General features: G+C 37.6%; 6 protein-coding genes across 6 annotated transcripts; 4 read left to right on the plus strand and 2 right to left on the minus strand.

The window, feature by feature from the left end:
* Nucleotides 1–1,998: 1,998 nt before the first annotated feature.
* On the plus strand, nt 1,999–3,565 carry JH06_0042 (condensin-2 complex subunit d3-like protein; the record flags this gene model as incomplete). Its single annotated transcript, XM_014674800.1, is given in 7 exon segments — nt 1,999–2,220; nt 2,251–2,510; nt 2,541–2,820; nt 2,851–3,069; nt 3,100–3,224; nt 3,255–3,378; nt 3,395–3,565. 7 exon segments carry the CDS (start codon nt 1,999–2,001, stop codon nt 3,563–3,565), a joined length of 1,401 nt encoding a protein of 466 aa, XP_014530286.1.
* A 26-nt stretch (nt 3,566–3,591) lies between these two features.
* On the minus strand, nt 3,592–4,040 carry JH06_0043 (ribosomal protein L7; the record flags this gene model as incomplete). Its single annotated transcript, XM_014674801.1, has 2 exons — nt 3,592–3,999; nt 4,035–4,040. 2 exons carry the CDS (start codon nt 4,038–4,040, stop codon nt 3,592–3,594), a joined length of 414 nt encoding a protein of 137 aa, XP_014530287.1.
* Nucleotides 4,041–4,443: 403 nt separating this feature from the next.
* JH06_0044 (tansporter, major facilitor subfamily protein) lies at nt 4,444–5,835 on the plus strand (the record flags this gene model as incomplete). The annotated part of the gene is made up of 9 exons (XM_014674802.1): nt 4,444–4,553; nt 4,584–4,662; nt 4,691–4,746; nt 4,776–4,869; nt 4,901–4,958; nt 4,989–5,186; nt 5,215–5,301; nt 5,332–5,594; nt 5,626–5,835. 9 exons carry the CDS (start codon nt 4,444–4,446, stop codon nt 5,833–5,835), a joined length of 1,155 nt encoding a protein of 384 aa, XP_014530288.1.
* A 638-nt stretch (nt 5,836–6,473) lies between these two features.
* Nucleotides 6,474–7,185, plus strand: JH06_0045 (Replication termination factor 2; the record flags this gene model as incomplete). The annotated part of the gene is made up of 3 exons (XM_014674803.1): nt 6,474–6,620; nt 6,654–6,901; nt 6,933–7,185. 3 exons carry the CDS (start codon nt 6,474–6,476, stop codon nt 7,183–7,185), a joined length of 648 nt encoding a protein of 215 aa, XP_014530289.1.
* A 1,413-nt stretch (nt 7,186–8,598) lies between these two features.
* Nucleotides 8,599–10,027, minus strand: JH06_0046 (phosphatidate cytidylyltransferase; the record flags this gene model as incomplete). The annotated part of the gene is made up of 8 exons (XM_014674804.1): nt 8,599–8,710; nt 8,741–9,072; nt 9,104–9,215; nt 9,245–9,329; nt 9,360–9,520; nt 9,551–9,735; nt 9,765–9,889; nt 9,913–10,027. 8 exons carry the CDS (start codon nt 10,025–10,027, stop codon nt 8,599–8,601), a joined length of 1,227 nt encoding a protein of 408 aa, XP_014530290.1.
* Nucleotides 10,028–10,141: 114 nt separating this feature from the next.
* Nucleotides 10,142–11,116, plus strand: JH06_0047 (cell differentiation protein RCD1; the record flags this gene model as incomplete). Its single annotated transcript, XM_014674805.1, has 7 exons — nt 10,142–10,253; nt 10,288–10,503; nt 10,537–10,658; nt 10,688–10,747; nt 10,800–10,884; nt 10,916–11,033; nt 11,065–11,116. The coding sequence occupies 7 exons, from the start codon at nt 10,142–10,144 to the stop codon at nt 11,114–11,116; spliced, it is 765 nt and encodes a 254-aa protein (XP_014530291.1).
* Nucleotides 11,117–11,785: the final 669 nt, after the last annotated feature.

The raw sequence follows: 11,785 nt of genomic DNA on the forward strand, positions 1-11,785 counted from the left end.
TGTGAGTCTTGCCCGAAGTCTCTTAACATCTTGTTACATCACGGACTCACTTCAACCAACCTCTCATCAAGACATTGAAAATGAGAATGTGGAAAAATCGGGAGAAAATCTGGATAATGAAATGGAAGAAGAACCTACAATTCAGCGAGAATTATTTATTGACGAAAAACCCCTCTATTTTGTATTTTTTGAAATAATTATGTCTCGATGTAATGACATTGTGATTAGTATCCGCTCAGAAGCAGTTCATGTTCTTCTTATTTTGTTGTTTGATAAATAGAATATTGGACTTATTTTGGACTATTTGAATGAGAATCCTTCTTCTCCATTACAAGCAATTCTAGATGAAACGACATCCAAACGAGTTGTTACAATTGTCAATGAACGATTATCAGATTCTGCTGTTGGAGTGAGGAAGAATGCATTGAATGCTTATGCTGGTTGTGCAATGAATTCAGTTCTTCGTCCTTTAATGGATGAAAAAGACATTGTTTCGGTAATAAGTAATTTACTCCAAGATTCTTCAGGTACCAAAAATAAGGACTATTTTTAAATATCTAGTGATGGTGAAACGCTCAGCATTACAGTTGTATTATCGTCTGTTAGAGACAACACCATCCTTGAGACCATTATTCTTCTCAATTTCCTTATCAATGTTTGAGAACACATCCAATGTTGATGGGATCATTGTAAAAAACATGGAATCTTTTGTCATTGCTAATATAATTGATTGGGGAGGAAATCATACGAATTTGACGGGATGGGAGTTTCTTGAGTATTTTAATATAGCTAACGTTAGTGTTTTAGAAGTAAGAGAGAAGGACGAGAATGATCCATAGACTATCATGAAACTTATGATTGATAAGAATCTGTTTTCGTTAAATAGATTTATGAGAGCTTGTGAAGATGCTATCCAATTTAGAGACTCCACTTCTGTTGAGATTAGTGGACTGGATGATGTTCCACGAATGACAGAGAATGCGTGGATGTTATTGTTGCTAACAGGCAAGGTAGAAGTGGATATAGCTCTGAATGATAGTTCTATGAACGAATGGATACTGAGTTCATCCAAAGGAGTATTCAGCATTTGATTGACCATCCTCAGGAATCTCATAGTGTTAATCGTGATAAATTCATTATTCTCACAACAATGACTGTGGTGAAGAAATTCTCACGAGATTCTGGTATTCCAATATTCTTCTAGTAATTCTTAGTACAATCTCTCTATGTCACATTAGTAAAACAGTTGTTAAAGCTTCAGATTCCTCTGGATCTAATTCATTCATTCCTCAGACTATATCTGGCTTTCCTAGACCAATTGTATTCAGAGTACGAATCATATTCCTCTCTTCCTCTAGTCCTCATACCATTCAGAAAGCTGTGAATGCATTTGTGGCAAAGATGGAAGTCAAAGTTGATAAGATTCTTCGAGAATTCATCTTTCGGTCTGGCGCAAAATTGCGGTCTGAACCTCTTCATGAGTCGCAAGCTATGACTCAACGTCTTCCGGAAGAAGATCCTCGTCTCTCTCAGAATGACGGACTGAAAGAAGTGTTTGAAGGTGATAATAGTGATCTTCCGGATATTCGCGGGGAATGTTCACTTTTAGCAGATGAAGTTAATCTTCGTTGGTTGTATCCTTGGATCTTTGTTGTTGGTGAGTTATCATTACTTGGGAGTGAAGAGAGTGAAGAAGGTAATTTGAGTAAGATTCATGTTCGGTGTAAGTGATGATGAACATGATCACGAATAGTACAAGATAAAACTGTGGCTCTATTGCAGTCTCTAACAACTTATTCCTTACCAACAATCAATCCTCAAGAGGAGAGTATTGTGATTCCTTCATCAATATCCTTAAAAACCCGATCATAATCAATCATTCCTTCATTTCACATTCGGGCTCATGCAATGATTAGCTTTGGTAAATTGTGTATTACAAGTGCTACACTTGCAAAGAAACATCTTCCCGTCCCTCTGAATCACTCAAATTATGAATAGATGTTCATTCGAGAACTCGAAATCAGTAAAGATTCTGTCATTCGAAATAACATCATTATTATTATTGGTGATATTTGTACAAAGTCCATCCTATTCTTATTATTGATCACTAGACATACGTCGTTAGTGGAACGATACATTCCTGTGATTGCTAATTGTATTGTAGATTCAGATGATATTGTTCGCATTCACTCTCTCTCCATCATTAGTAAGCTTGTTCTCGTTTGTATTCGTATCAATTGATCATTGTAGGAAGATTACATTAAACTCAAACCTGTTCTTCTCTGTAGTCTTCTTTGTGCTCTTGTTGATCCTGACGAGAATATTTCAGCCTTTGCATATCAACTTATCACAAAACAAGTCTTTCGTAAATTCCCCAAGATTTTTGTCGCCTATTTTGTGGAGATTATGAGTATCTTAAATGGGTACTTGGATAACTCAATGGTAAAGAAGGAGTATGGAGCAGCTGCCGTGGATATCAATCTTGGAGGAGGAGAGAAGCGAAAAGTGAAGTAGGAGAATGAATTTGAATAAATCGTTAGTGCAAGAAGAAGAATTTATCGACTTATTCTAGAACAGCTGGATGATGAATCGAAATTACAAGTGTCTTGCAAATTATGTCAGAATGTATTAGGTCCACTTGTGGACAATGATGAATTGGCTAATTTGACAAATGATTTGGATTCACCAGGATTGAATCTGGTTAAGGATACATTTGCTGTGTTGTGTTCAAAGGAATTGAAAGTTGGGAATCGTACACGTGGTGAAGAAGAAGACCTTCCAGCAGAGATTCTCGAATCCAAGAAAACTGTTTTGAGTAAGGTAGCTGTGAATACTAGGTTTGAGTTATAGCTTGAAAAACGAACAATGTTAGAACAAGTCCTTCCCCTGTTAATCTCATTAAAGATACAACTGGAACAGAAACGATCTGTGCTACTAAGGGACTTGATGATGTATCTTAAGGTTATCACTGTAAACTTCAAATCAGAAATGGAACAAGTGTTTAGTGATAATCCTCGTTTACAGAGAGAGATTGAGTATGATTTGAGACAATTTGATGATGGGAATCATGTTGGCATATGAAAAGAATTTGATGGATAGCATGATACTTCAGCTAGAGGTGATGTTTTGTATGCTATCAATTCTCTTGCAACCCCTCTCATTCAACATACGTATCGGAATCAGGGATCTACTCCAACATTAACACCTCGTTTGAAAGTAAATGCGTATGGACTAAGTCGAAGAGTAATTGATAGACGAGAATCGCTCATTGAGGAGAAGAATGAAACTCCGAAGAAACCGTCATTAGAAGTGCATTTGTCTCTAGATGAGAAAGATTCATGGAATATTGATGCAAAGCGTCTTGTTGTGACTAGTATGGTTGGGTAATGTATAGTCATTTTCAACACCTGTAAAGCAAAAAAGTACAGATGAAACTGACCAGAAATCTCCAGGTCCCAAATCAAGGTCAAAGAAAGTTAAGGAAGATGAGGATTTCGATGAAGAAGATGAAGCTATCATAAAGAAAGCTGCTAAGAAAACGTCTAGGAAACGAACTCGAAAGTGAATGTCGATTGTTTATAAGAAACACACTCAAATCAAGAGCTTTTCAATTTCAACCTTGATATGATTGATCTGGTCGTTCAACTGGCTTCGTTCATCCGATACAATTGAACAAGCAATCACTGGACGTGTTACACCACAAGCACGACCTAATGCAATCTTCGAAGGAACAAATACATAAGGTACATTCTTGTCTTCACAGAGTAAAGGGATGTGAAGAATAATCTCCAGTGGCTCGGCATCTGCTGCCATCACAATGAACGAGCTTTTACCACGATTCAGAGTCTTCGTAGCTAAAAGTAACAGTACCCACTCAAACTCACCTTCATTGGCTCCCTTCTTAAGTTGACGGTAGTTAGTTGCCTGTTGGACCAAATCCAGGATTGTTGCAGTCAATTCAGATGGAGCAAGAGGATAGGCCTTAGAACTATCGTTTTCCTGCAAATTACAAAGAATAGTACTCAATTCCCTACACTCATACTTAAACAAGGAATCAAGCCTCGGCTAATGAGAAAAGCGAATTGTGAAAAATGGTCCAAATCATAAGAATCAAGAGTTATCGAATTACTGAACTAATTAGTCACGGTTATCTCGCTCGTTTCGCGATTCCATTCCTGTAGGTAATCGTGATTCTACAACAAAACACATATCCAAGTATCTTAGCAGGAAATGAATACGGGAGTGCAACAAGATAAGAAAGTAATATCAAATGATCGGAAGGTATTGCACATGAGTATTGGTATTTCGTTGGTTTTCTTTGGTCTCTCTAATTATTATATTTTTATATGTAGGATCAAATACAACACAGAATTTTGCTGTACCCATATATCGTTGCATTGATAGAGAATCATTGATCCTGTAGATTCACTAGGCGCATTAGCAATGGGAACTATGTATCTCACTGCAACTATTTGTTCTTTCTTTGCACCCTCAGTGATATCCCATTTTCCTTCAGAGAGAAGGGCCCTTGCTTCATTTGCTTTTGAATTCTGGTAGTTCTATTTGTTGAGAATGAGGAGTAGTCTCTTTGTGGGTTCATTCGCTTTCAACTATCCGGCTCTGATTCTGGTATGTAGTGTTATTCATGGCTTCTCTCTCGCAGTAGTATTTATGGGGAGTGTGAATGTAGTGTTTCTGGGCGTCCCAAGGCGTTTATTTAGGACTTGTCAGCGACAGTTCAAATCGGTAATTCTTCAGTTGTCTGAATAGCATAGTGGAAAGCAGACAGGATTGTTTTGGGCAGTCTTTATGGCTGGTAACATTCTTGGTAATCTCTGTGCTTATTTCATTATGCGTTTTATGGGTTTTGTACGAAACACTAACAGTCAGTAATCAGTAGCCTGAACTCAAATCCGGATGGAATGGCTCAATTTCAATCACATTCCTCACCTTAGCTTGTATGATTTCTTCATTTTAATAATGAATAGTTGTAGTTGCATTAGGTGGAATTACGCTATGTTTCCTTCCTCCAGCCAAAGATGAAACTACCATTGTGGATTCGGAAGTCACAACAGCCTTGATTGACTCTGCATCAAAAGTCTCTATCTGGAAAGGTATCAGAGATTGCTACTATCTCTTAACAACTCCTAAGTTCGTTCTCTTGACATTCACGATGTTTGCAAATGGTAGCACTACTCCTAGTCTTTCATCTAGGTTACATCGCACTTTTTGTACCTTCTCAGATGAATCGTCAAGTTCATGATAGCGTTTCTGTGGGAATCTTTATGTCAATTTATGCCTGTCCAAACTGAGAGTACATCTAATAAATAGGCTCAGAGATTGTTTTTAGTAAGGTTGGTGCCGTAATCAGTGATAAATATGGGGCGTATTATGTCATCATCATTGGGTCATTGTCCCAGGTAATTGGTCAAGTTTTCATGATTTTTAATGATTCTAAACAGAGTATGCTCCTTTATATCATTGCCTATATCTTTCATGGCGGAGCTGATAGTTGTTTCCAGACCCAAGCTCTGGCTCTCACATTGTACTATTTCCCTGGGTTGTCGGCAGTAGCGAATAGCTGCTTCCGATTAGTATGGGATGAAGGGGAGACTTGATAGATAGTTCCAATTTGTGTCTGGAGCAATTTGTAATTTAACAACACCTCTCTATGTGAAGAATGGAGAAGTGACTTGGTCGATGTTCATGTTAGAGAATGAAGTGATGTGGGGTTTGCTACTGGTGAGTTTTGTCTGTCTAAGTGTTTTTGTCGTATTGTATAAGACATCTATTGAAGTGGATGATGTACGGGAGAAAGAGGCAACTTATGAATAGAGTATATTACAGAAACGGCGGAAACAAGCATAGTTATGGTTGTTTGTAAATAAACAAACTATAATTTGGAAGCAAGGAGTCGTATTCGATTCTCCAGTTCATGACAATATATCGGATTCAAATAGGAAAAAAATGGATTCATGATACACTAAATCACATGATACAACCCGAACATACCCGTTTGTACAACTGATGGACATCAACAAAGAACTGCCTTATCCGTTCTTCATTTGGGCCCTGATGCAATAGAAGGAAACAGACATGTACTCATCAAGAACAACTCAGATCAAGAAAGAAAAAGGATATTGCCTGGAGTTACGAATGCTGATACCAAGTACCCGTTGGATTTATCAACAACATGGAGATAACTATGGAATTAGTAGGATGAACAAAAACAACTCAGAATTGGTTGTCTTCTTCATCTCATCGACAACATCTAAGGAAGAGTATAGCACAAATTCTGATAAATGGGGATTCACTTCTTGCTATGGATTAGGAACATTTGCTTCGATTCAAACTTTATCCTTTCCAACATATATAGAAAGTAACGGTTCATCATTACCAAATATTACAAAACGAATTGGAGTTGTCATGAGAGAAAGAGTGACAGAAGTAGTTTTATTTCATTTAACGAAATCATGGGAAATGATGGTGGAACAAAGGCATTACAAAGGAAGTTCTCTCGATGGGGAACAAAGAAAGAAGTAGTGCATTATGAAACAGAGGAAGAAATCCAAGCAAAGTGGTCTACTTGTGCTTTGTCGGGAGATGTACTGCAAGAGCCAGTGAATTGTTAGGATTTGGAGTTATGGGTGTAGATTTGTTCTTGTGAACTCGGTTATTTGTTCAACAAAGAGGCTGTTATTCAGGGAATTATCGATAAGAATCTTCCTCCTGAATTCTCTCACATTCGAAAACTGCGAGATGTGACAGATCTCCATTTCACTGTTAATCCGAGTTATTCTTCTAAGTATGTTGGTGATGCGAAAAACTATTGGCAACAAGACATTCTTGGAGGTAAATACATTTGTCCGATAACCAAAGAGACAATTGGAGGTAAGACAAAGTAGAATATATTGCAGCAGAATAAAGGATAGATTCTGTTATCTGCGTTCTTGTGGGTGTGTGATGGCAGAAAAGGCTCTTAAGGAAATTCCCTCTGATACATGTCTCGTTTGTGGGAAGAAGTATTGTGCCGACGATATCATCGTTCTCAATGGATCGTTGATACTCTCTTTTCGTTTGAACTTTAGTGAAGAAGAGCGGAAAGTGCTGCGTGAGAAGATGCTAAACCGTCGTCGAACAGAAAAGAAGTCTGTAAGAATTGGACGAATGTCCCCTCATGAGTAGAAGAAGCGATCTATAACAATTGATTCTGACAAAAAAGATAAACAAGTTAAAGTTGTCGATTCGTCCAAATGTTAGTATTTTGTCTCAGTAGTGCCTATATAATACGTATGTTTCTTTCAGACTTGTGTCTCCTCACTTGACTCATCTGTATTGGTACAGTAATAAGGAGAGTGAAATTACTTGCTTATGGATTAATAGACCAATCCAATTATCTTGCTTAAATGGCTAAAATCCGAGGATATTACCAATTGTATCACATTTCCTGGAAATTAGTTCCGCTAATTCATTGGGAAACGACTCCCTTCGAATCGTTATTTCCATAAACTTTGTATTGTACAGATGCGTGGTTTTATCCTTATTTGTTTGATCAGTTCACTCTCTTTTGCTCGTTTACTGTTCTCGGAGAAGAATCTGGAAACTTCTTTTCAATGCCCAACAAGTGTGCCTTCTGAATTAATTCAAATTGAAGAAGATGTCAAGAGTATCGATTGGCATAATTTTTAACGATTAGTGTGTGGAGAGTATAAAACTCAATGTATCAGTGATGACTCCATGTGTAATTGTATATAGAGTTTTTGATTTGTAGCATACATTAAAAGTGCTGTTTTTGATGGTGCTCCTAAGGAGTTTCCTTCTTCGGTATTGATAAAGGTAGCTGAGTTTAGTGGAGATAGTTGTCTGGATTCCTATCTTGATGATGGTTATGGTTTTAAGGGACATTCTGTTGATACTGGTAATGGGAACCTAGGTATTATTGTTGAAGAAACCTATTTCATGGTTCCCACAGATTTGCTAAGTTGTACTCCCGAAATTGAGCCCTATAACTGGTATTCTGTTTCTGATCATGTGTGTAGAATTGGAGATATAGATCCTCTTGTTCCCTTAAGAAGAATGATTGGTAGCGTGAAGTCCCTGAATGTGACCTTCTCTAAGGATTCTATGGAGATGTGTGATAAATATGATCGTCTCTCAGATATGGGTTGTATTATGCCTACTACTGCTCTTCCTACTGAAGTACCTACTGAGAAGCCTACAGAAAAACCCACTGAGAAGCCTACTGAGAAGCCTACAGAAAAACCCACTGAGAAGCCCACTGAGAAGCCCACTGAGAAACCTACTGAGAAGCCCACTGAGAAGCCTACAGAAAAACCCACTGAGAAGCCCACTGAGAAACCTACTGAGAAACCCACCAAAGCACCTACTGAAGCACCCACTGAAGTACCTACTGAGAAGCCCGGCAGCTACTTATGGCTATGGATCATTGTTGGTTCTGTAATTGTCGTACTTTTGATTGTTCTCTTCGTCTGTTGCTGTAGTAAAGAGGAGAAGGAGGAAGAGAAGAAACTTAATGCATCTACGGTCTTGTGTGTTTGTTTAGCGACAAATGAATATGAATCTATTGCAACAAACAAATTACAATTTTAAGGCAACAGATTCCTGCAAAGCCTTCAAGACAATCTCTTTATCATCAACAGTCAATCCTGATATCATCTTTAATACATCTACAACACTCACAGTCTTCTCTCTATTCATAATTCACTCTATCAATCACCACCTGATAAATGTAGCATAATATACCCCTGTAAAGTACAACATCAAGAATTGACAATCAAATCGATCCATCAACCCTCCATGTCCTGGAATCAGAGATGTGAAATCCTTCTTTCCATAAGCGCGTTTTATTGCAGAGGCAAAGAATCCTCCAAATGGAGCTACAATAGATGCAAAGAGGGCCATAAAGAATTCATGGATATAGATGGGCTCTACAGTAACTCCAGGAATATTCACTATCGCAACTAACCAGTCGGGGAATGCATAAAACTTGGGAATATAATATGAAGGTAGAGGACATGATGGCTGATTGAATGGACAATACAAATGAGGTATCTATTTATAAAAGATGACTTCAATTACCGACCTTGAATAGATAAGCCATCGCCCATCCAATAATGATTGTACATAAACCTCCTCCTATGAATCCTTCCCATGACTTGTTTGGGGAGAGAGATGTTAACGGTTTCTTGATGAATCTAGATGAGAGAACATTGATTGATTCTACTTATGGCCCCAGAGCATCCCACAGAAATAGGCCATAGTATCATTCCATGCCACTGTCATTACTGGAAGAACAAACCAAATAAGTCCTAGAGATAAGATGTTGAAAAGAAATATACCATCTTGAATTACAGGGAAAACAAGACGGATTTGGAAAACAACGATAATGATAATTAGCATGGTCCAGGCTATCTGACCGATCTGATACTTTAAATAACCTTTCTTTAGACTAAGGACAATAAAGATAAAGTCCAAACAGTAAAGAATCACAGAAATCAAACTATGTGAGAGAATAGAGAGAAATGGATACGAGTGGTATCGTACAATTATCTCCACTTGAGGAATATATCGCATCATTCCAGCAGATGCATCTTCCCCAAAGACAATAAACAAGGCTGTTAGGAAAATAAGCCAATGAACGGTTCGGAAGTTGGGAATTTCCTTCTCCACAGCTTCCTTGTAGCGAACTCCAAGCAATTCATAGAACAATCCAAACTAATGTTAATCCAATTGCATATATCTACCTGAATGGCAGTTATCAGAAGAAAAACGGGAAAATGTCCCATGTATACAACAAGGATGAATCCAAATAATAGCGACAAGCCCGAAACAATTCGGGTTAGTATAGATGTTTTCTTCTTCTCAACTGCTATTCCATTATATAACCAAAACCTTCAGTACTGGGTTGGGTCGTTGGCTGTTCAACACTATCAATTTCATCTTCATCTCTACCGTCTGAAAGAACTTCGTCAGTGACTGGTCTTCTCTGTCGCAACTCCTCTTCCATGAAAGAATCTGTACAATACAGGGGGTCCCAAAAATCAGTGCACAGTAATTGAAAAGAACAAAAATAAGCTTGACAATTGGAATCCACAAATGATGGCGAAATTCTCAGATTAATATGTCTATATCGCTAAATACGATGGATTCGGAAGGTCTGAAAACGAAGACTGACATACTGAATGCAATTAATGCTCTGTATGACGAAAAGACACGTGAAAGTGCTCTCGCTAGTGAGTTTCTTTACTGAACAGTTTTATTCTATAGTTCTATCGGAACAGAAATGCGATACCACTCTGCGATCGACTTGTTTATTCAATAGCTTTGGAATCGTAACGATCCTGCAACAAGAGATTTTGGGGGCTTATAAGAACATCAATAACGAAAAACTGACAGAACAGGCTGAGAAGCGTCTCTGTAATACTCTGACGATTGTCCGCTCTTTAGTTACGAATCCGGATATTGCTTATCATTTCCTTAATTGTACTTACTGAAAGTGTTTTGTCATGTGTGTAGCTTATATCTTGTACTATATCGGACCTTTGATTGAAGCATCCAATCCTCGTTTTGTGAATATCCGCAAGGTTAGTCTTGCAGTGCTGTTAGAAGTCTCTATGCATAATGACCGTAATGGAGAAGTAAGTAGTTTGTTTTCTCTTTACCCTAGTTGAAAGTGATGTTTATTAACCAGAATCTTATTTCTGTATGTTTAAATGTGTTTAAGCTGGTGGAAACTAGTGAAAGAACTGTATTCTTGTGTATCTGTGTTGAAGTCCTAGATTATTCTAATGATCCTGTACAATATTTTGTACAATATCCATGCCTTGAATTTGATTATGAATACTCCACGCTATTCCAAGATGAGTAGGAATTGAACTTCCATGTTGATCTGTAGTCTTTGAAGTGATGGTTATTTGTGGAGTCGACCAGGTGAAGCAAAAAGAGGATGGAAAAGCCATCCAAACTTGTTGGGAGAAGATCATTAATCTTCTTTATGATAATAATCATCGCTCGTGAGTATAGTTTGTATAAACTGATGTACAGATTGGTGACGGCGATTCGTCAGAAGATTCGTGAGATAGTCGTCGATCACTAATTTCATGTTCTTTTATTTTCTTGCTGTGAAGGGCTCGTTTTTACAATAGTTCAATGTATTTGTTAACAAAACGGTCATTCTGTTTTTGGCTTCTGGTTTCTCATTCTTTTGGCTATCGAAGAAATTGCCATTTCTAAATAGTTTTCTTTGTCAAAGAAGAGAAAATAGTAACTAGTTGCGAGCTTCACGTAATTGAACTGGGAAATATGTGAAAGAGGCTTTAAAAAGATAGACAAAGTTGCCAAATAGATCCAAATGTATATCCACTTCCGCGAATTTGCATTCTTGGATACATCGTGCATATAATACAAAAGCGCTGGAACAAAAATAATAAGATCGACAAAACAATTGCGAGTAAAGATATAGAGGATAAACACCAATACGCAAGTTAGAAGCATCAAACAATAGTGTGATGGAATCTTTACCTTCTCTTCAACAATCTTATCAATTCCTAGTATGATTCATCATTATCCACTCATACCGTGAACTCTAGGAGTCATCTCTTTGAAAACATCCTCAATTCTCTTCCAATATTCCAAAGCAATTTGCTTGAATTCTTCCATTACAAATTGACAGAATAGAAGACAATAGGGAAAACTGTTGTAGAACCGCGGGATATGAATTGGTAATTGGGTCAGAATGGTGCATCCCTATCCGTCCCTAATTCTT

Source organism: Blastocystis sp. subtype 4, assembly GCF_000743755.1.
Source record: "Blastocystis sp. subtype 4 strain WR1 chromosome Unknown seqid_0001, whole genome shotgun sequence".
NCBI classification, from domain to species: domain Eukaryota; class Bigyra; order Opalinata; family Blastocystidae; genus Blastocystis; species Blastocystis sp. subtype 4.